At 36.3% G+C, this 26042-nt stretch overlaps 1 protein-coding gene across 2 annotated transcripts in view; it reads left to right on the forward strand.

Annotated features, from left to right (window-relative positions):
• LOC121736010 (treacle protein) overlaps nt 1-26042 on the forward strand; it is a 67046-nt gene that overhangs the window by 7066 nt on the left and 33938 nt on the right. For both annotated transcript variants that reach the window (XM_042127037.1, XM_042127046.1), the window contains exon 3: nt 13266-13316. In XM_042127037.1, coding sequence (XP_041982971.1) covers nt 13266-13316 — 51 coding nt within the window. The remainder of the gene's footprint in view (nt 1-13265; nt 13317-26042) is intronic.

The following is a 26042-nucleotide window of genomic DNA, read 5'->3' on the forward strand; positions in this document are numbered from 1 at the left end:
TTGTAATCATAAGTCCTATATTAGTATTCCTAGTAAATACATCGATAATGGCAATTCCATGTAGTTTTGTTGGAATTTGAAGTAATTATTTCGAGCTATCAGTTGTTGACGACGCGCAGTCTACAGGCGTGACGCGTCCACGTCCGCCATATAACTTCTATAATAATAGTCTATACAAATATAATTGGTGTACCGTGTATTACTTACAAAGTAAATCTTCTGTGAGCTGGACACAGAATTAACCAGAATAAATGGGTTATATGTGTTTTTAACAAAAACAACATATTATGTAAATCAGGAACATTTTCCCTGTAACAATGTATGGAGCAGGCCCGTACGTAAGCAATGAAGCAATAACATTTCGCTACATCGATAAGAATAGTTTCTTATAGCGACTCGTATATCAGCTGATACATCATGATATTATTTTGTTATGATATCTCCTTGGAAATACCTAAAATCTTGAGGAAATTAAAAGTCGATAAAAGACTTCTACAAGTCGTTTTTGGTGACTGCTTACCACCTCATGATCAATGATGATTGAGATTAAGAAATTCGAACGCAACTAAAAGTCGGAAGAATTTTACAATTAGCCCTAATTGCCATAAGTGCCGGATAGGCTATCTATCGAGTTAAGTGGTGGATAGCCTATCCGGCACTTATCAAGAAGTGGTGAAACATGCCCTTAGACAAATGTCTTCAACTGGTATCGTAATTCGTAACCCTTAATTGTCAATCTATAAAATGGTATAGAAACATAATCACACTGTGGAAGGATGTCCAGGCACTTGATTTGAAGTTGTCTGCCGCTACATCCGTCATGAACGTCAATACAATTACCGCTCACTCCAAGTAGTGAGGGTTCTCGTATCTAATTTAAACAAACGAGGGAACCTAAAGGTTGCCAAGTTGCCAACCAATACTGGAGTTGCCTTGTCTCCGTAAATGTTCGTTAATCGAACAGCAGTTTAATTCTTTTTAGGGTTCCGTAGGGTTCCGTAGTCAACAAGAAATCCTTATAGTTTCGGTCTGTCCGTCCGTCTGTCTGTCCGCGGTTTTTCTCAGAGACTATAAGGCCTACAAAGCCGTAATTCGGCATGAATGTTACAGTCCAGTGTTGGGACCCTGCTAAACGGTTGTTTCTGAAAATGTGAAAAAATTCACGGGAGTAGGAAATATGCTGAATTTAAAAGGAAAACTATCACGGCTAAGAAGACTTCAAAAGTTATTGAGCAATAGTCGATCAACTAAAAAAAATGTATTCGGCGAAGTATAACGGAACTTTTCGTTCAAATTCCTTTGAACGGAACTGAGATGATGTTGTTTGTAGTGTAAAACACGTTACAAATCAAAAACTAGCGGTACTACGAAATCCTATAATGCGCGTGGCCCGACACGCACTTGGCCAGTTTTTTTTGTATATTTTTCACGACCAAACTCTCAAAACCCCAAAATCTAAATTCTAAATCCTAATAAGTGCCCTCTTATTTTACATTTACCAACACGTCATAGTAATAATTTTTGCGAGAGCGAAAGATTACTGCAAAGATCTGCCCCGGCCCCCGTCTATCATTTCCTGTTAGGTTCGATGTTGTGATGTACATGACATCTATTAGATAATTAGAAGATAGTTTCGCGCGTGTGCATACCTATGTAATGTGATCGCATATCACAACTTTATCACCAATTACCATCTGGTAAATACAAAAATAATCTTTTGCACCAACCGAGAACCTATGTAATTATGAAATTCCTTCGTGCTTCTGATAAATTTACCACAAAGAACGTGGAAAATTGTAAATTGGTCTCGGAAGTCTGATTCTCGTTTTTATGTGGAGAAATGAAAAACATGGGAATGATACACCTGTATGATTGAAATAAGCGATAGGTTCTGTCGGACATGTAGCACCACTTTTTGCCTAATCCTCGTGAACAGGTTTAAATGAAAGCTTTTTCGCGTCGCCTTGTGTCTCAAAATTATAAACGGAAACAGAATGTCGTTTACAAGCTGCTTGAGAGAGGATAATTTCAAGATCGGAAAGCTTGTTTATACATTAATTTAATATATATTATTTGAGTTTGTATTTTGAACTGAATTGGTATTTTGTAAATGTAACACGTTGTACCTTGCCAGTTGGCACATGTGCCATTTTTTTGTCCATCCATTTTTACTTTTTAGATGTCATAAGAAATTTTTCGAGACGCCTTCCTAAACTTCTAGATCTTTTACCAGCCCAAACACTCCATTATATCGTATAAAACATAAGTTGTGACTTTGTAAAGCGACAACCCTTGCAAAAACAGGTAGGGATTTATTTCAATGGCTTCCTATGACCAAAAAGACCTTTAAAGATTTACAACCAGCAAACGGATACATTTGATGTTGATAAATACTCATTGGGACATCGCAAGTCATATTAGTGGCAATTATCGGTATTTAGTATTTACCCAGGTGCTCCAGATGTTACGTGACTAATGCAGTCGGCTGCCAACACAACCGGGCCCATTTACACAAGAATGCCCTTCGATATAGCTTACTGACACTCTTCCTTATCTATATTCGTCATTCTATTAAAAGACGCATTGGCTCGAATTGAATAAAATAAGTTCTACGTGGTTTTTATTGGCCATTGCTATTTATTCAGGTGAAATATCATCGCTCAGACTAGGTTTACTGCCTGCCTTCAGTTCAAATAAATATTCTACATAGGGATAACCATTTAAAGCTTTTAAGATCGAAGTAATTGATGGTCGTAGCTTCGGAGCGAGCTCGACGTGGACACTTCCGCCGGCCATTACCCGCGTCCAGCAAGCTCCGCAGAAGCCCTGAATAAAACATATCACTCCAAAACTGGATAAATTAATTGGGACCCACTTCTACGAACTACGCCAGGGTTGTCTTTCGCTGTCAGTTTACGTTCATCCTCGATGCGTAATCTATGCCCGGGCAAAAGGCATTGCGTATCCACAGGATGCGGTGGCAGTTTCGTTTCTAAATAAAGCATTATGACGCTGGCAGCCCTAATGCAAGTGAATCGCGTGTACCATCAATTGGCAATTGCACAGTGAATGGGCCCTCTGCCGTCGCGTCCCAATATGGTGCGACGGGCGACGTCCGCCGCAAAAACCACTCCACGCTCTACAAGTCTACACTATACGAGCGACCACGTTTCTCTCGGCAAAAACTAACGCATCCATAGTAACATCGCTTATGTGAAACTCGCCATTGTCAGCCGACCGGTTTCCGTTCATATTTCTTGTAATTAAAAAACCTAAGAGTAATTTTTAGTGTTCCGTACACAAAGGGTAAAAACGGGACCCTATTACTAAAACTTCGTTGTCTGTCCGTCTGTCTGTCTGTCCGTCCGTCCGTCTGTCCGTCCGTCCGGACGGACGTCTCAAGATTACTATCTCAAGATAGCTAGACTTCTGAAGTTTTCACAAATTGTGTATTTCTGTTGCCGCTATCATAACAAATAAGTACTAAAAACAAAATAAAATTAATATTTAAGGGGTGCTGCCATACAAAAACACAATTTTTTGCCAACATTCGCTCTATAACGGTACGGACCCTTCGTGCGCGAGTCTGACTCGCACTTGGCCGATTTTTACAATTAATGGTCTTCAATTAAATGCTTCTTCGAATATTTTTTTACGAATAATCATCGCTAATTTTAATAATCAAACAATAGTAATTGTAAGTAGAATCTATACTCTCTTTAATATGTAAAGCCCTCTAGATTCACAATGTAACACACAGTTACATTTGTATTTTGTAAAGTAAGTATAATAAATCTCTAAGATATGGAGAAGGTTAAGGGGTTGGTTAAGGTTATTTGGCAAATTCTGAACGTCGACGCTGACATTAAAGCATTGCTGATAGAGTTTCGCGCAGAGCTCGCTCGGGTTGGTACGACCGTCCTCAAAAATTCTGCCGCAAAGCATTCTGCAGTAGATTATCACGTTTCATAGCTAAAATATATTTCATAATCTAATTTACTTTTGTAATTTATAACTAACAACTAAAAATTAAGACATTCCTACACCAAGTTAATAGTTATTGATCCGACGAAGACTATGCTGTATAGCCTGTATATTCGATAAATGTATGTATCTTTGTAATAAAATTAAAAATTTGCAAATATCAATTTACCTAGTCCTTAGACGAGACTTCTTAATCTCAGCATTAGTTTTTAATAACTTATTCTGCGATTTCGACCTTTCGTCTATTTAAGCTGCACTCATGCCTTTCCAGTGTCTTTCAGTATAGGATCTGGATTTCGAACTGGATCTAATGTATGCAGTATGATTAATGTTGGATTATAATAACAATAATAAGTGGATATAGGATTGTAGATCGTTATTCTGTATTTCGATTTTGGAAGTCCATAAGGTGACTTTTTTCTAGGTACAATATTAAACAATGCCTATGAACCTATTTCTGTTTAATTAATATTTAGCTCGTGCACCAACCCGGCGGTGTTGGGTCGCACCTCTGTACGTGTTTAGTTAAAATTCGTTACGCGTTCTACATTACTAGTTTTACCAAACCAGTTACTGTTTCGCAAGTCAGTTTTTTATTACACTACAAGTTTGAGCACAAGATGTTGAGAATTGAGATGTTGTGCTTAAAGGGCTTGTAGATATCTATCTACACAAGCTCTTTCATATCCATGAATGTTAATATTATAGCCTTCCCGTTGTTAACGTATTATTTTCTATTTCTTTGTTCTTGTAGGTTCAGGTTTAAGAGGATACACCAGGGGCTAGAGAAATGAAAAAAAGTACGTGTAATATCTATAGCTGTCTCCCTTACCTCAAGCCTATACCGCAGAACGCGATAGAGACAACTGCAGAAAATCAACGATTCGTTGTCCCCTGATTCCTTCTCCAAAACTTAACCGATTTAAGTAATTTTTTCATTAAAGATCAAAGAAAGGCTTGAGCTGTGTTCCTATGTTTTATTATTTTTTGTTTAATCTAGCTAAATCTGTTTTCAGGATGTTTGAACACAGCGGAAAATCTGGCCATTTTTTTGGATTTTTGAACGTTCATATCTTATTTAATAATTAAATTATGGAAAAAAAGAAAACATAGGGACATTATAATTTCAAATATTCCGTAATTCTAGTCTAGTTAAGCATGCAGATGTAGAGGTATAATTTTCTAAAGAGAAATAGGTAGTCGACAACTCGTTTTATTTTAGGGTTGACTACTCGCTACTAATGTGGATTGTATTAGTTTAAATCAAGAAACTTTCCGCTGCTAATTTAGTTAACGAAACCGTCACAGTCCGATAGTTCGCTATTTATAGATGCAAATAAACTTATTGATTGTTTACTATCGCTTACTATCTTGTGTTAGTTGCCGATGTGTTCAAAAGTAGGACAAATGTAACGCTTAATGAATACAAATTTAGATGCTAATTGATCCGAGCAAATTATTTTATTGTATCGAAGTCCAATTACTAGAAACGTCCTTTTTAATTGAAATCGATGAGATGCTGCATAGTCTGCACGTGCTGCTCTAACGAGGGTTAATGAACTCGGAATGACGTTCAAGATCTGCTGAATCTTGCCATTTGGACGAGTAGAAACAATTTTGTTGTTATTAACACTTGTCATCTTTTCAAAAATACTTTTAGATGATGTAAATTAGTGTAAATTTGAAGAGATCATTATAAATACCTTTTAAACCAAAAACCTGCCAAGCTTTCGCTGATGTTGTTTAGAGACATTCATTCTTGATCCGTTTATATCGTGGCAGTGTTTACTGAAACGTTCTGCACGCTTCACTAGAGAAATTAGGAGATTTTCAAAGCGTATTTATAAATTGAGTGACCATGTTGCGGCAGTTTAGCGTTTAGCGTGCGCGCACGCAGATTACGGTGCGGCAGCCAATCGCCGCGCGGTATCAATGACCGGCCCCCCGCCCTCCCCGCACGAACGGTTAATCAAAATTGATATAATATGTAGTAGCCATTTCGCTTGAAAAATATTTTCGAGAATTATTTAAAAGCCAATGGTACCCAAACCTGGGTGCAAAATGTATTCACTATTTACATAATATTATTTAACCCCAACTTAAGTTTATTGGAAAGCGAATGCTTGCGAGAGGTGGGAAGGTCAGAACTGGTTTAAGAACTATCTAGAAATATCTAGTAGGTACTTATACAAATGAGCGACAGCAACTGGATTGACTGTAGATTTATCCTGTAGTTGAAAGCTGCGATATACAATTTATGGGCCTTTTGTTCCTATTTTTGTATTTACCGATGACGATGATACAGAAAAAACTGGCATGGCTTGGTAAAGTATTTTATTCGCTTGAACAACAAGCTGAACTCTGAAGCATTAGAAATAAGAATTATGAGTTATGAATTATGACTATTGTGAGCAACAAAAAGTCAGTATCATCAGGAACTGCGTTTCCGTCACCACTTCTCCCGCTATGCGCACCGGTTATCTCTAGGAGCTTCTTGCCAGGCTATCGGTTTTTATGACACCACAACACTGTTGCTATCACTAAATAATATTCTCGTAAACATGACATCAGGAAATCTAGTACAAAAATGTATTTTATGCATAGACATGAATGTAAGTACGTATTACATCATCATCTAGGAGCTAATGTTAATAGGAAATCTAAAAAATCTAAAAAACGAGACAAACTACTTTTTGCAAATTAATTTAAAAAACCATAATGTAATGTTTATGAAAAGCTACATTTTATTTAGAATCATATTATACTTAAATATACTGATTACTGAACAAGCAGTAATCATACTTGCTAACTGCTGATTATTCAGTAGTTTTTCATGAAAAATCCTGATAAATATTATATATGGAAGTTAATGTAATCCCTAAAGATAAAATGACTTCTGATAAAGCATCACGTGACGTGCATATTGATTAGATTTGCTGAAAACAAAGACAAGAGGTGTATTGGAATGTGGATCCCAAATCGCACCATAAACCTAAATCACCACTCTACATTCTAGAATCTAGAACATCCAACCGTGACGTACATCTCGCGTGTAACGTTTTGCAGTCGAGATTTACGCCAGTGCTATATTATAAATTATAATACGTACAAATAAATTATCCATACTAATTCTAATATACCATATTAATTTCCGTACTAATATAAATGCGAAAGTGTGACTGTTTGTTACCTCTTCACGCCCAAACCGCTGAACCGATTTTGCTGGGCATAGAGACATGGGCGTACCGAGGGGGGGCAGGGGGGGGGGGGGGCAGTTGCCCCCCCTGGATCATGTTGACGTCCCTGCTAAATATATTATCCAGTACTTTCATCTATAAAAATAACGAATTTTTGCCATTTGTTTGCAATACAACTAAAAATTATTAATTTTTTATTCTTTATAAGCACCTAGCTTATAAAAAACCTGATTTGCCCCCCCCTGGCCCAGAACCTGGGTAAGTTGCCCCCCTCTGGCCCAGAACCTGGGTACGCCCATGCATAGAGATTGGAGTCCCGGGAAAGGACAAAGGATGCTTTTTATCCTGAAAAAAATACTGCTCCTGTGATAAACGAATTTTGATACAACAGAGCTGCGGGTGTCATCTAGTAATATTTTATGTGTAGGCCGTAGGGCATAATACTATAATTATACAGGATGTAACAAAAATAAGTGATAATACTTTAGTGTGTACGTGTTCCTTGTAGAGAGTTCACTGTGAAAGTAGCAGCGCTGAAAGACCAAAATATTTTTTCACTTATGTATGGGGAACGACCCTTGCCCATACAAAAGTAAAATTTTTTTTCGTCTTTTAGAGCTGCTACTTTCACAGTGAACTCTCTACAAGGAACACGTACACACTCTAAAGTATTATCACTTTTTTTACACCCTGTATATTCCGAAAATGGAAATATTATGTTTTATATTAAAACGCTTCTTTATTCTGCCATTATTACAGTTAACAATGTTAAGCTACGTTAAAAGTAACCAAATTGATACTCTCAATAAAAAGAAGAATGCTTAAAGAAAGTTAACCAGGCGCGGCGCAAAACTGAGATCTCGTCTTTGAACGTTCTCTTTTTCATACGAGTTCCTCTTCCCTTGTGATAAGCACTCGAGAGCTCTTACTATGTAAGTATGTAATATCAGCCATCAAAGCGGTTCGACTTATCACTAGTGCAATAAAAGTTATTGCAAAAGAATTAAACTTTTGATGCCGATTAAGTATATTTTATGATAGTCTATAGTTGAATATGTCAGCAACTCTGTGTCGTCGAAATTAGTTTATCGTGCGGGAACCGTACATTTTTTCGCGATTAAAAGTATCTAATGTCCTTTACCGGAACTCAAGGCATCTCCATACCAAAATTTCATCAAAATCGGTTCAGTGGTGGTACCAGACAGACCCAATTTTGCATTTATAACACAGTTTGGATGCGGAGTGCTGACGCAGGAATATCAGTAACCATCAAACAGCTGTTTTTAGACCGCGAGGTCAGCGCTCTTATCGGCCATTTGCTTGTACGTTGTTTGTTCGTAAAAACAGTGTCATATACTATCAGCCAAAGTCTGATAACAATATCTACCAGATTAGACGTTTTAAAAACAGATTTAGGTAGGTTTTTTGGACGAGATTAAATTTGTTCTTTAATACTTACCTCCATCAATTTTTGCTTGGAATCTATTACAAAGTATATTATATATTGCAGAAAGGCGCAAACTATGTACATGCAGAGACAGCATGGAATACAGATATGGCGCGAGTAATGTTTAATGTTTACGACTAGCGCATGTCAGTACAGTTGTCCTATCTCGCATAGAGGCCGACCGCCGAGGTCTACGCACTCGGAGCATGTAAAACCAAATATTATTATGTCATTACGTGTTTAAAAGTCACAGAAACAGTTATGCCATTGTTATAATATGATTATGAAAGCAACAGGCATTATGAGAAATGTCATCGGATTCAGCGCGAGCGTGTCTGTGCAGTGTGCAGTAGGCCGAGCTATAGTCTAGAGCGAGCGCTATGCCCGCGGCCATTCACCCCTCGAGCGAAACCGGGTCGCGAAGGTTACCGCCTCCCCCCTTTGCTTCCAAACAAACTAATCCAGATAGAAACTACCCGGTATCAGTGATTAGATAATGCACGTTCTAAAAAATGTTTTTTTTTTTTAATTCGCTGTCGTGCAAAGATTGCGAGAGGCAGGTTGTGTTGTAGTGAGTAACGTGGATTAGAAACTGCTGATACGTAACTCGAATATAAAATTAACTTGTCAACTCTCTACATATAATTTTTTTTTCGAATAATATGTGACGTTGCTCTTTAGAATGAATATAAATTGGAGAATCATTTCGATATTCTATATGAATATTATGTTTTTGGCATTAATTGGATGTGAGTTATGACTTTTAGGGTACTCGATGGAATATTTTATCTCATAGTTCATATTCTTTTGTCATAAAATAATTTTATTATTTTTATATTTTGTAAATGTGTTATAATTTAGATGTATTAGACCAATTTTAGTGGATTTATGCATAATTACTATATTTAGGCTATTCACTTTCGGTAATACAGGCATCTTCGTACAAATCCTAAATAGAAAATACATAACATCTTTCTTCTTACAACAGTAAACACTGGTTGAAATCAAAACTGCATGCAAAACAGAAATATGCCAAGGAAAAATGATGAGGGTGATATCGATCGCGCGGAGTCAACAAACATGAGCGAGTGATCTGAAAGGTCTGCTCCGTGCCAATTAGAATAATTCATTCAGCTGAACTGGGTCAACGCCCTCCGCCAACCCCGTTGACGGTTCATGTCCATTTTTCTTCAGACCCCTGTAACTGTTACATGCTCCCTAAACAGCCCCATCTTTGTTTGCGAAAGGGTATCTGTTCTGCTGAACATTTTTTTGGTATGGACTGTGGACACTCTTTGGACTTGGTAGCGCTATGATCACTAGCTATTAAATTAGTTGATGAAGCAGCAGAGGATTTTTGATTTGAATTTCTTGGCTCTATAATTTGTTATTTGGTATGGACTGTGGACACTCTTTGGACTTGGTAGCGCTATGATCACTAGCTATTAAATTAGTTGATGAAGCAGCAGAGGATTTTTGATTTGAATTTCTTGGCTCTATAATTTGTTATTCAAAGTATTTGCTGTAATATTATAGAGATCTTTATATTTTATGGTTGTATACGTAATGTGAAATCACATAAGTACAATTCACTCTAAATCGCCAGACAGTAAAGTGCGCCAGCAAGCCTTGCTATTAATTTAAATCGCGGTTAAATTGACGAACGGTAAAATGCTGTTTTCAGGCGGGGGTAGAGCTCGGTGTAGTCGTGATCGCTGGTGTTTAAATTTTAATGGCATCATTATCGTTGCGTGCTGCGTGTGGCGTGCGGGCTCATCTGACGTTGTGTGCAATCATACTGTATTATGAATAGTGTTACTAGGGCTCCAGTGACACGATACCGACTATCACTGCCTTTCCATAGTTCTAGTAAGGTAAGACCAGAGGGCCTAGACAAGCGGCAAGCGATTATCGTAAACGTCAACGCCACAAAATGTATGGGATTTGACATTAGTATTCGCTAGCAAAGCGATGACTTATGTCAAAACGCATACATTTTGTTAGCGTTTACGATAATGGCTTGCCACTTATCTACTAGGACTGAATGACAAAGGTCGATTCTGCTTAATCACAATAAACTATGTTTCAAAAGTGCTAGATGTACGACCAAGATGATAAAGATTCTGCTAAGTGATCTCACAATATTCGATGCAGTCTCGACTCTTGAAAGATAGAGATTCAAATAACGTCTAAAGAAGCTCTGACTGGATCGAAGTTGTATTATTGTTGGATTAAAATAATCGAAGAAACGGGTATCAATTTGGAAGAATAGATAGTTAAGAACTATTAATGATGAATATAAATAATTGTTTTTATTTTACAATACTAAACCTCAACTATACAAAGACAATATTATCGGTTTTGTAGAGCGAACGAACTGTAAGAGTAGAAAAAACTCGACTCGACGCGATGTAGCCAGGTAGTATGGTTTAAAGCTACATAAATTGGTCTATTTTTTGCGTACCGTAAGCGTTATTTAATAGTGCTAAGAGATCTATAACATATCAAGTGTATCTTATCTCAAAGATGAGCAGATGACTGAAGGTAAAAAACAAATATTTATCGTAATCCTTTATCGTTTATTTTGATGATTTTTAAAATAATACGCAAACTCATCCATCATTGTCGAACGTAGTAGAAGTCTGAATTATTATTTGATACTATGGATTCAAATTCTACCTTTTCTTGAATAAAATTAATATGAATAGTGTTTCGTCTTTAGAAATTTATTTACTAATATTGTAAAAGCGAAAGTGTGTCTGTCTGTCTTTCTATTACCTCTTCACGCCCGAACTGCTCAACCTATTTTGCTGAAATTTGGTATGGAGATACTTTGAGTCCCGGGAATGGACTTTGGATATTTTTTATCACGAAAAAATGTACGGTTCCCGTGAGTTTAGGCGAGTTTAGGCGCAACAGAGTTGCGCGCGTCATCTAGAGGTAATATTTACTAAAACTAGCCTTTATATTTTGTTAGTCGCAACTCGCAAGCGTACCTATCTAATAAAATTACAAATTAGTGAGATGCCAATTATATTTTTAGTCAAGTTCAAAGTCAAAATGTGGCCTTTGTTTTATTTAGCTCAGACCGATCACCGGACGTCCATTATAAAACTATTATTATACTTATCTACACTACTATTATAAAGAGGAAAGATTTGATTGTTTGTTTGTCTTGAATAGGCTCCGAAACTACTGGACCGGTTTGAAAGGTTCTTTTACCATTGGAATCCTACATTAATTCTGCTGAACATAGGCTGAATTTTATTTTGTAAAAAAATAGGGTTCCGTAAGATATTTGGGATTTTCGGACGCAAGGTGTAAAAAATCAACCAGAAATGTTACTTTTTTCGCGTACGCTGCCTAAACTATAAAAGATAGAACCATAAAATGTTCTAAGTAATTGTAGATCTTTTAAATATCTACAAAAAAGTCCGCGACACACTATACCTATCTATGTTGAGTGAGGCACAATAACCATTTTTTTATTAAAAAATCTTGAAATGTTTTTGGACTACATTTAATTGCTTTTATTTTACTCATGGCATTAATTCTTATCAAAATAAATTATTTCATTACTAAGTACAGTTAATGTAGATAATATTTGGTTTTTGAATGATTAAAATTGGACGTTTGGTTTTAATGTTATGGCGAAATTAAAATATTACGATTTCTGCTGCACGTTGCTGCATTGGGCGTCGTTAAGGCGCGCCGCGCGGGTGTGCTCGCCCGGAGAGTCCACGTAAATATTAATTATTATTACCTCGATCATGGGAATCGCAGACACAATAGATTTATAATATAATAGTTATGCGACAGCCGGGTGCCATTTCATTGATAGGATAATATTATTGTGCTTCATTAATTCATTACGTTTTGAATGACTATTGACTAAGAAATAAAGATTGAAAAAAATTTATTTAAAAACCAATGTGCGAAGCCGGGGCGGGCCGCTAGTAATATTATAAAGTGGAAGAGTTTATTTGTTTGTTTGAATGCGCTAATCTAGTTATTACTGGTCCGATTTGAAAAATTCTTTCAGTGACAGATAGCCCATTTATCGAGGAAGGCTATATATATTATCACGCTAAGACTATTAGGAGCGAAGAAACAGACGAAAATGTGGAAAAATCGGGGAAAATTATTTGTAAGGGCATATCTCCCAAATTACTGTAACAATTTTTATGTTATTTAGCACAGATATAGAGAGAACCACGTGAAGAGACATAGGCTATTTTTGCGGGAAAACTCGAGAGACAAAATCGGCCGGGGTATGTGGGACTCAGAGGAACTACCCACTAAAACCCCATGGTGCTCCACTCCCCGCCTAGGCATAATTACGACTTACGGGCAAAGACTCAAGTGCCTACTTAAACATGTGTGAAGAGGTAACCAGACAGACAGACAGATAGACACACATATCTTTATATATAAAAATGGATTTTCAATTGTGTTAGTAACGCTAAAACTCGAAAACGGCTGAACGGATTGGGCTAATTTTAGTCTTAAAATATTCGTAGAAGTCCAGGGTAGGTTTTAAAGTGACACGAAGTTCACCGGGACAGCTAGTATATTATATAAAATATTTTATTACAAATAATGTACACGTCTAAACTATTGACTTTCCTTGTTTTCAGGCGAATACTGCGCGGACGTCATCATGAAGTGGAATGACGTCACAGATATAAGTGAGTACCGGTGCCCTTGTTTCCTGCACTCTATTGACTATTACCAATACTTGATGATATAATTAATTACTATCAAACATAATTATACAAACACAAATCTCTTTAATACTTATAAAAATGTCAACGCAGCGAATAAATAAACAAGTTCTGCTGGTATTTATTTGGCTGGTATATTGGAACCCAGCAGATATAAACTGCGTCTTCATTAATAATATCACAGAATACATATTAGTAACAAGTAATATGGTAAATCATTTAATACTATTACATTTACGTGGGAGAGCCATGCTTCGGCACGAATGAGCGCTTGCGCTGTGTTTCGCCGAGTGAATGAGTTTACCGGAGGCCCAATCCCCTACCCTTATTCCCTTCCCTACCCTCCCCTATTCCCTTCCCTTCCCATCCCTACCCTCCCCTATTACCCTATTCCCTCTTAAAAGGCCGGCAACGCACCTGCAGCTCTTCTGATGCTGCGAGTGTCCATCGGCAACGGAAGTTGCTTTCCATCAGGTGACCCGTTTGCTCGTTTGCCCCCTTATTTCATAAAAAATATATATATATATATATATATATACATATAAATACTACACTGCGCTATTTAGCAACGTTTTACCGTAAAAGAAATAAGAAGTAGATAGAGATCAAAAAGCAATCTCCATCAACGTTTTCGTGTATCCAAATAGTGAATTGTTTGGCAGCTACAATGTTCCGTAGCGTAACATACATAACAAAACGCTAGACACATTACACATAGTACGGGAACGGTAGTAGTGTGGGCGGGCGTGAAGAATGGGACGCCTTGATGTGTCCCAAATATCTCGGAAAGATACGAGGGCAAATGAGTATAAGGTTTTTAGTTTTTACTTTTACCCGCCGAGAACATCTTTTACCTCGATGTTGGTGTAAAAAATATTTGTATCCGCCAAGAAAATAGGACGTCTTTCGCCATAACAATTTTGGAAGAAAATTTCAAGTTGAAATGAGAAATTCGTTAGACATTTACTTTAACCATCTACTAATCGCTAAGACAAGTTTTTAACATTTTGATTCAGTAGTAGATATAATATAATAATTAAATCGCTGTATTCAGAAAGTCGCGCAGTGCTCATTAATGTCCCCCCCCTGTCAAAATACTGGTCACATTTCATCGTTTTCTATACTTACTTTTAACTATAACTTTAACTATAATAAAATGTCAAATCTGTAGTAAAAGTCAATAATGGACGCCATATTAAACGATAACCTAAACCATAACTATAACAACCCCTCTGGTTCAACCCACCCTAAAGTAACAAAATATGTTTCTAGTCTAAGAGCGATATCGTATTTTGCATACTCGATGTGAACTTATTATGAATTATATCACTTTAAACTCATAAATAGTTGCAGAATATCACTAAGAGTTCAAAGAAGTTTTCTGATGAATATAATATAGTATATTATGTCTTTACTTATAAGAGTTCAATTTTTTTTGTGCCACCTTAAAATGTTTTAACAATAGTTGTTTTCTACACTACTATTATAAAGAGGAAAGATTTGATTTTTTGTTTGTTTGTTTGTTTGAGTCGAATAGGCTCCGAAACTACTGGACCGATTTGAAAAATTCTTTTACCATTGGAATCCTGCATTATTTCTGCTGAACATAGGCTAATTTTTATTTTGGAAAAATATAAGGTTCCGTAAGATATTTGGGATTTTCGGACGCAAGGTTTAAAAAATCAACCAGAAAAGTTACTTATTTTGCGTACGCTGCCTAAACTATAAAAGATAGAGGCATAAAATGTTCTAAGTAATTATAGATCTTTTAAATATCTACAAAAAAGTCCGCGACACACTATACCTATCTATGTTGAGTGAGGCACAATAACCATTTTTTTATTAAAAAATCTAGATTTTTTTTTTGGACTATATTTAAATGCGTTTATTTAAATCATGCTATTGACCCTTATCAAAATAAATTATTTCATCACTAAGTACAGTTAATGTAGATAATATTTGGTCTTTGAATGATTAAAATTGGACGTTTGGTTTTAATGTTATGGCGAAATTAAAATATTACGATTTCTGCTGCACGTTGCGAATTGGGCGTCAAGGCGCGATGCGCGGGTGTGCGTGCGGTAGGGGAGAGATTTAATTATCAGTGCCACAGACTCGCCCGGAGAGTCCACGTAAATATTACCTCGATCGTGGGAATCGCAGACACAATAGATTTTCAATAGTTATGCGACAGCCGGGTGCTGCTTTATTGATTTGATATAGACTATCGTGCTTCATTATTATAATCCTAATTTCAAAAAAGCTTTAAAAGTTATGACTACGAAAGTAATATTTTTAGAACTTTTTAAAATAAGTTTTGAATGACTATTATTTTTGATTGCTATTATAATTAATTAATTTCTTTAACTATAAATCTCCAATAGCGGCAGCCGGCTGCCAGCATAACAATTGAAGATCTATTGTGTCTGCGATACCCACGATGCCGATGCACGATGGAAGTATTAATGCATATTTTTTAATCCACACTATTTCTGCTGAATATAGGCTATATTTAATGAGAGAAAAAAGGGAACCGTATTAAGTGTTAATAATTGTGTGAAAAATCTACCAAAATATTCCTTCTTGCTTATGCTTTATAAATTATAGACTATACTTACTTATCGCAAAGTGATGTACTATAGTCTTATAGAGGACATTAATATCAACGTAAAAGTCCGCGATATCGTATGTCTGACTACTACAATTATTATTATCTTACAATAACTACTTTTTAATCTAAAAATATGCAATAGTAACGTTGCGCTGGTACAAACCATGCCAAACTACTTATCAGCAGGTATTAGTACTTACCAGATTTAATAATCTATACTTAATATTATAAATGCGAAAGTATCTCTGTCTGTCTGTCTGTCTGTCTGTCTGTCTGTCTGTCTGTCTGTCTGTCTCGCTTTCACGCCAAAACTACCGAACCGATTGTAATGAAATTTTGTATACAGATAGTCTAAAGCCTGAGAAAGGACATAGGCTACTTCAAATTAAGTTAGTTCCAAAAATTCATACTAGATGGCGCCGTGCGTCTTTTACATCGCGCTAACGCTTGACTAACATCTTTCTATAAGAGGTGGTATCATCATACCTTCGAGTCCCGATTTTTTTCGATTGTTATTTCTTTTCTACGTTATTTAATAAGTCAGTACTTAATATTATAATATACATTATACAGTGACGTAACCTTAAACCTATCAATGATAAATAGTTTATGGGTAAAGTTAAGGGGGCTAAATAAGTTTTAAAATTTGGCATAATATATAAAGTTTAATTTAAAAAAAATGAAATATTATGTGCACACTGCACAGCTGTTTTGATTTAAGGGGTACCTACCAGGGTTTTTTTTTATAAAAGCTTTTGACACAAATTTTGTTGACATCGCGCGCTATAAACTGAAGTCCACGCGGACGAAGTCGCGGGCAACAGCTAGTTGTTATATAAAATAGAAAAATCGCTTATTGAAAAGGCGCGATGGTGCTGAAAGAGTACCCAGCAAACTATTATATTAGTGAGAGAACCATTTTACGACCAGGCATTTAGATTGAATCCCATAGGTCGTAGGCGATAGTAATTCGCCTGATAACTCTATAAGTCCTGTTCTATGTCCAGTTATCCCATATTTATTGAAGTACTAAATAGTAAACTCTTTAATGACCGAGTTCTAACAATGGAATTGGTAAAATAAATGGCAGAGTGAGCCAAGTAAATATAAGTCAAATGCGCCAGACTTCGTGCTCAGCTCCGAGACATTAATGGATTTTGAACAACTTAACTCATAAATTGCCCTGAATTTATATAATAATCTAGTAAAAGTATCAGGCGACTCCACTGAGCAGATAGAAGTTGCCATTATAAAGGTTTAAGCGTTAAGATTATACTTATAAATCAATTGATTTGAACTTAAAATATTAATAGTAAATAATAACAATATTAATAATAAATAATAACTATAATAACAATTTGTAATATTCCAAACAAAATGTTCAAAATTTATTTCTGAATAAATATAAAGTTACACATAGGTAATTCTTTTAGTAAATTTTGAACATTATAAAGGCTTTGTGTAATATTTGAGTCCACTTGTATAAACTGAAGCCTATGAATGTTTCTTCATAATAATTTATGAACCTGTCAACACAAAACTTTATGAAAGTTACGTGTTACTTGCGTAACCAGTTCGGGAAGAATCTACAAAATACAATTTGTCGTCGTAATAAAATGAACATCATAATGAATTATTAAAATCATATCTACAGCTCGAAGTCTGGCATGACTGCGGGTGCGGGGATAGTAAAAGCGCCCTGCGATGAGCGCTTGGCAGCGGTTGTAATGTCACATTTATGTAATTGTATACAAAGTATGCATTCTGGCAGCAACTAAAAAATGTATATAGAATTATTTGGCACCGGGTCCAGGAAGACGTACGGCGTAGTGATACTTATAGCCCGGCCATTCATATAGAAATAGTTCGGCAGCACAACGCCAAATTCACTAATAGTTCTCGGGCGGAGGAAGTCATTTCCATAATGAAAACACGAGGCATGGCTGCACCGTTAACACCGCTATTTCCTTTTAACGTTTTATTACTGTTTTAGCGTTTGAAAAATTAGCTTTCGTCATGGAAGTTCATTTTTCAAACGCTAAAAATATGTATTATTGAAAATTCTAAAAAGATACGTAAATAACTGTTGTTAATTATACTATTCACTACGTACTATACACAAATCCAACAAGTACGATTGTTTGTTCACTGTTATAATATTATGAGTTATTTCAAATGATATCATAAATTAATCGATTACTTCGACTATTATTAACACACTGACTGAGATGGACGTTTATTAAGGATACAACAAATGAAATGCGATGAAAAACAAGTTGTATAGAACAAATTACGTACATTGTCAAGCGAGTAATACGACATTCCTGTTTAATTGTGTAGAGAAGAGTAGTCAGCTGAGATGAATAATGTCTACATTCTATATTATTAACTGTGAAATATTAATATTAATGGATTAAAAATTAATCTAACAGACTCAGTTCTGATTGGAGAACAAAACTCTACATTTTTTTATCAAGCTCTAGACTCTAGTGCCACTGTGATTTGGGGAATAGGGCTGTTGCCTGATATAATAATTAATAACGACTAGACTAAGTAAATCTCCCACCAAACTTCTCTGTCTCTACATAACTTAAGGCCATCCCCCGAGCAAACGACATTGACCATACATTTGACGCGTTGCCGAGATCGCACAAAAATCCATTTTTTTACTTATCTCAGTTCAAAATTGATCTAAAAAAAATTAAAACGGGATTTAAATTTTTTTAGATCTTTTAGGAAAAATAGATAATTTCATTAACTACCTAAACTTAGAAAGTTTAAGTAGATAATGAAATTATCTATCTATTGTCGTGTGTTTCAAATAAACGTTATTTGTAAACACTAGGAAGATGCTGAAAGTATGCTTCAATTTTAATAAATTGGTATTACTTTGGAAGCTAATATCATGAGTATAGTAAACAAAACTATAAAATTTAGAACGGGGACAGGAAATGTATTTTTATTTTAACTTTGTAGCTTCCAAATTATGAGTTTATAAGGCTCTAAATACGGTAAATTACGGAATCTCCGTATGGGAAGGGCCTTAAGCCTTATACGTTTATAGTTCAAAGCTGGCTTTTGCAAGGAAAATATAGAATCAAATATTCATAAACTAGATGACGCCCGCAATTCCGTTGCGCCAAAATTCGTTTATTGCGCGAAGACCGTACTTTTTTCCGGGATAAAAAGTATCCTATATCCTTTGCCGGGACTCAAAGTATATCCATGCCAAATTTTAGCAAAATCAGTATTTATTTTATTAACTTAGGAAAACTTACAGCTACATAATTCAACTATAGCTAAAATTATTACACAACTAAGAGCTAATAAATTCGCATTTATAATATAAGTAAGTATGGATTATTTTGATTTTGGTAGGAAAGAGCATGCAATATTGAGGTTCATAGCGTAACACAGGCGAACGGAAACTCTACTTCCATTTTCTGATCTCACAAATTCTGTCATTATTGGATGTTTTTGTAGAAATTTAAACTACAAAAACATGCAATAGGTCTAAAGCATCATCGTAACCTCCAAACAGTCTCATAATTATATATCTCACAAACATTAATAAAGAAAGTTTTGTAAGAGACCGGTTCTTTATTAGAATAATATTACTATGTATTAATTAAGTACACCAATCTAAATAGTCATATAATATCTAGCAAACATTAATAAAAACAGTTTTGGTAGAGACCGGTTCTTTCAGAATAATATTACTATGTATTGATTAAGTGCGTTCTGCTTATATGCGTATACTAGTGAGCTGTAACAGTAAAGCTCTTTGACTTTAATATCGTACAAACTTCTCACATTATCAAGATTAGAATGCGTTTTAGGAATAAAAAGAATGCAAACACAGTTGCGAATGTAATATTAAATTAAATAAATTAGTATATTTTGAAGGCCGCGCCCGCGCTAGAGCACTGTTTAGTTTACACGTTGATAGTAAGCGTCGTGAAAAAAGTTCAAGTGTTTAGTCGAGTGAGCGTGACGGGCGGCCATGTTGCGCGCACGCCGAAATTCTGATTACATCATCGCGCAAAAAATCGCGTGCGCAGCGGGGCGAGGGGAGGGACACGGGGGGGCGCGGTGGCGGCGAGGGGGGAGCAGGTGACCTTGGCCTTGCCCGAGCAAAGCCAAGGCGAACACACCGCAATTATGCTGCGCCCACCAGTCTACCGAGCATCGCATGAAAATTGTCCGACCAAGACCATGACATTACTTTTAATGATATGCACAATAATTACTATTGAATGTTTGTAGAGTCACTTTTATTTACTGTGATACAGTAATTGAGCACATAATATTATCTAAGACGGGGAAGCCCGAAGGCTACTAGTGTAACTTAAACTTAAAAACAGCAAAGTATTCGCACGCGAAGAACTTTTTTGTAGATCATACTAAAATGAATTACTTGGGATTTGGGTTTAGTTATGTAGTTGAATTATATTAAGTGAATTAAAATTAGAATTCAGAAGAAGACGATGTCAACAATGTAATTTATTCATTTCAGAAAAGAAGAGGATAGGGGCCGACATGTAATCTTTTTTGTCATTTTCGTAAATGAATAAATTACATTCTAATCATGAAGGTGGATAAAATTGAGATACAACTAATTAGTATATACCTATCATTTCACTGAACTAAAACATTGGGTCGCGAGGCTACTCGACCCAATTAATATTTTGACGACATTGCTTACGCCATGTCTACTTGACGTGTCAATGCGGTGCAACACTCTTGTGGCCCGTCGTAGCGTGTCACCTGTTTCCAACTTGTCAGACCCGACTCGACCTGACAGTGTCATCACCTGCCAGTGTTTGTGATAGACAATTCTCGTATCATGGACTTGACTTGACAGTATTCGAATTTGTAGTCCGGATAAAACCGTACAAAGTCTTTTTGATTGCGTGTCCGGCCAAAAATTGTATAGCTTTGCATCTACTTAGGTATATTATATTTTTTTTAAAAACATCAAATTTTAGAAGATGCCCCAATTTCACCAGCGACTGTTAAAGTTAACGCACGAATTAGTATCACGTTACCTCTTTCGTTTTTCATGTAATGAAAAAGAAGACATGACATTTTAACAAGCTTTTATCACTAACAGACGTTGGTGAAACTGGGACTTTAGGTACGGAGTACTATTATATATTCTGTGCTTTAGGTATAAAATAAAAAATTATATGCGCGTTATCGAACCTAACCTCTTCATATTATATACGCATCACAAGGTATCCCGTCTTTATTATACAAGTGACCGGCTGTCAGATTTGCTGCCCTGGCCTGGCAACCCTATGCAGGAGTCATACTTGGTACTACTAATATACAGTGTGTAACAAAAATAAGTGATAATAATTTAGGGTGTGTACGTGTTCCTTGTAGAGAGTTCACTGTGAAAGTAGCAGCTCTGAAAGACAAAAAATTTTTTTCACTTTTGTATGGGCAAAGGCCCGAGCGTCACGAGTTTCCCCATACAAAAGTGAAAAAAATTTTTGGTCTTTCAGCGCTGCCACTTTCACAGTGAACTCTCTACAAGGAACACATACACACCCTAAAGTATTATCACTTATTTTTGTTACACCCTGTATATTCTGTGGTCATACTAGGATTAATAAGTGTGTGGGGCGTTGAAGTTTTCATTTGCTATTGAATTGTCTGAAAAAAAAACAATAGCAGTACAACTAATTGAACGCTATTAGCCCATTGACTCGGTCTTTTATTCTCTTACGACGCGGATGCGGTATTATTTTATTGGTGAGAACTGAGAACGATTGGAATAGACAGTATTGTTAATAAATATTACCAGTAACTAAAAATTGTTTTTATAATACAATCTCTATGTGCAAGTTTCGAAGGGAAGCTTTGGAACTCAGACCTAGAAAGAAAACATCGTAGCCCGTAGGTCGTCAAACAGAAGTCGTAGGCCTTCCCGCGGCCTTCCTTAGGCCCTGTTTATATAAATATTTTTTTAGTTCTTAAATTTAAATGTTTTAGTACCTCTATTTATTTCCTAGAATATCCTGCTGTTATCCGGTTTAACAATGTTTTCGTTCAGGCTTTCGTTTAATTTGATGGCACGCACAATAAACACGTCTCCTCAAAGTGGAACAGTAAACGGCTTTTCACACCTTTCATATTACGCCCACGCACTTCTTAATGCTTTACAATCACTTTTATCAAATGATGCCTTTAACAACGATTTTTTTACATAAAATAAAATCGGCCAAGTGCGAGTCGGACTCGCGCACGATGGGTTCCGTATCGGTATAGAGTGAAAATAGACAAAATTGTGTTTTTTGTATGGGATATTTACTTTATTTTAATTTTATTATTAATTATTAAAGTACAAAATATATAATTAAGGATTTTGTGAAAATTTCAAGTGCCTAACTGTTACCATTACTGATTACGAGCAAAAAATGCCAAAAAATCACATTTCTTCTATGGGAGCCCCCTTTAAATATTAACTTTATTTTATTTTTAGTGTTTGTTGTTATAGCGGACAGACAACAGATATACACAATCTGTGAAAATTTCAGTTGTCTAGCTATAGCGGTTCTTGAGTTACAGCCTGGAGACAGACAGACGGACAGACAGATATCGAAGTCTCATGAATAGGGTCCCATTTTCACCCTTTGGGTACGGAACCCTAAAACACTATGTTTTTACATCTTGAAAAAAAAGTGGATTGTCTTGTATAGAAGTGCTTCCCACGGACTTTTTCTTTGCCTTATAGTTTTTTTCTAAGTTCAGTCTCTAGATGCATTATAAAATCACGCAAGCCCTGAACATCACATAAAATGTATCGTAAATACATAAAATAAATATAAAGATATTAAAAAGCGAGTTCCACTAATCGATCAGTCACGTCGGACCATAATAAATTTCTTGATTTACCAAACAAATCCATAAACATGTGAAATCGATAGAACCGCTTAGAGCGAGTGGCAAGCCGTAATCGAATAATAATCGAGATTTAATCACGCTTCGCTCATGTTAAAGATAATCGACTTTGGATGGAGCCAACCCATTTCGAATCGTATTGATAACCTCAAAAGTTGTACAAACAACTGCATCCTACTTCCTACTATCCTACTCCTACTAATATTATAAAGTCGAAAGTTTGTTTGGATGTATGGATGTGTGGATGTATGGATGTTTGTTACTCTTTCACGCAAAAACTACTGAACGGATTTTAATGAAACTTTACAATAATATAGCTTATACAGAGTGTAACAAAAATAAGTGATAATACTTTAGGGTGTGTATGTGTTCCTTGTAGAGAGTTCACTGTGAAAGTAGCAGCGCTGAAAGACCAAAAAATTTTTTCACTTTTGTATGGGAAAACTCGTGACGCTCGGGCCCTTGCCCATACAAAAGTGAAAAAAAAATTTCGTCTTTCAGAGCTGCTACTTTCACAGTGAACTCTCTACAAGGAACACGTACACACCCTAAAATATTATCACTTATTTTTGTTACACACTGTATATCAGAATAACACATGGGCTACAATTTTAACCGACTTTCAAAATGGGGGAGGTGTTATGTTCGTTTTCTTATGTTCATCGATTACTCCGTCGTTTGTTAACCGATTTTCAAAATTTTTCTTTTGGTATATAGGGTATCATCCTAATTTGGTATTATATTCACAAAAGTGGTGATCTGATGAAGGATGCATAAGTAATCGAGGGAACTCCTCAAAATTTATATGGAAACATGTGGTGACTTCGGTTTCGTGAGAAGTATTACAAGCATATGCTACCAACAAGTAAGATTTGTGGTTCGGAAGGTGCTGAGAGAACTCCTGATTCTTTATAGATACAAGTTTGGGAGTTTCAGCGTTGTTTTAAGAATGGAAAGCATATGCTACTATGCAAATTACATTCATCATCATCATCATCATCACTACCATTTTATACCATACATAGTCCCATGGTTATGACCCTGTTATTGGTACTTTTCATAGTCTTTTAGATCGAGACTCGAGTATATTTCGAGTATATACTTAATATTTCTTGAGAGTATGTTTGCTTGAACGCGCTAATCTCAGGAACTACTGGTCCGATTTAAAAACTTATTTCAGTGTTAGATAGCTCATTTATCGAGTAAGACTATAGGCTAAGACTAATATGACCGAAGAAACTCAGGAAAATGTGGGAAAAACGGGGGAAATATTAGAAATTACGAACTACTGGAGCAATTTTTATGGCAATATTTGGCACAGATATAGAGTAAATCAAGTAAAGGGAGTAGGGACTTAAGCTATTTTTATGGGAAAATGTACGGTTTCCGTAAAATTCCTAACTTACGCGGGCGAAGCCGCGCGGGACATCTAGTGATTCTATAATATTTCTGGAAGTTTTATATTATACCATTTTGCGTAACCTTTAATGTGACTTTGTATCATCTATCTATGATGATCTCTATAATTCTCTATCTTAGCCTTTTTCTTTTTGTTTTCAGATTTCAATCGAATTGAGATAAATAATTATTTTGTGATCTCCTTCGATTTTCGTTTTTTTTAAAAATACATGATAATATTGTGTTAAATGAATAGCAATAAGTGGACTGGCGTAATGACTCTCCTAGATCATTGAATTGCGTGTACCTTTAAAGAGATCGGTTTGTTAGATTAGAGTTCGGTACGAGAACAAAGCTGTGTTGGAGGGCGGTAACCTTGAGTACGTGCTCGTAGTAGTGGGCTGCCCACGCGGCCCGCTGTGGCCCGGTCACGCCGAGACGCGTCGGCCACATTTGCATTGTGGTGACTGGTGACCATCATTACCCCCTAAACACGGACTTTCAAAATCATGTACCGTATATTCATAAGCTTGGTTACTGATTTACATAGATGACTTCGTAAGCTGACACCACTAAGACGACTAAATCTATACAGATTTATGGTATATTTGTTTTTATTAGGGACTTTTTGTCACTTTTTGGACATTAAATGCGCACTGCTCCGTCGCTGCTGCGGTGCGGCCGCAGTGGCGCTGCAACGACGTTTTACGTAAATACATATTTTTATGACAGGCCGGTGCTTTGACGAAACAAGAACAACCGACGATGGGTGGATGATGAAGTAGTAGGTATACTTTTCATCCTGACGATATCATCATTGGCCTTTACGTCTTTGTCAGACGATTTACGGCGTATAAATAATCTGCCGTCCTAACGAAGAGTGCAATAAGTCGAGTTTTTGGGCAAATTGACTTAAGACCATATCCTATCTCTAATAGATATCGTCTTCTGTCAATTTGCCCAAAAACACGACTTATTGCACTCTTTGTATTGGTCTGTGTTATAGCTCGTTTCATGGCCGTGCAAGCCGATACGTGAGACGACCACAGTAAGGACAAGAGAAATTAGAGGTTGATGATACAGAACATAGATCTGACGACACAACGCATCGAAACAGTACATGAGAGTTTGCGGCACTTTTAATGATGCATCAGAATTTTTCAACATGGCTCCGAAAGTCATAAGCTGCTACTGAATTTTCAAATAACATTTGTGTGCAAAAAATTTTGTACATACTTAATATGTTATTATTTACTAAATTTTAAGCTATGGATTTCCGCAAAGTTACGCCTGATTCTATTAAGTATTAACTATTTGCGTGCAATTTACACGTCCCATAAATCATCTGGGTTTTAGATAAATATCTCAGAGTAAATTCAATTTGCAAAGAAATAGACGCGAGTCGAGTCGTATATTCTACCAAAACCGATAGGGGACCGTCCTTGCTTTAAATTAAATAGAATTACGCGACAGCTTTTTGACGTAAACATACATCTCCGAGACCTACGTCCACTCCATTGTACCCCTATAAATAACGTTGAATCATTCAGATGGAAACATGAGAGGGCCGGAAACGTATCGGGCGCGGGGCCATAAACAAGTCCCCGGCTGTCCGGGAGGAGCGCGACGTATGGCCACCGAGCAGCGGGACGACAGTCGTGACTCGCTCCCGTCAGCGCGCACCATAGGATCTTGATCTCCGCGCAGCACCGCGATAGCTGCAAGAGAGGAGCGGTACGCATCGATCATTTTAATGAGCAAAAAGTTTAAAA

Source organism: Aricia agestis, chromosome 2, assembly GCF_905147365.1.
Source record: "Aricia agestis chromosome 2, ilAriAges1.1, whole genome shotgun sequence".
Lineage (NCBI taxonomy): Eukaryota > Metazoa > Arthropoda > Insecta > Lepidoptera > Lycaenidae > Aricia > Aricia agestis.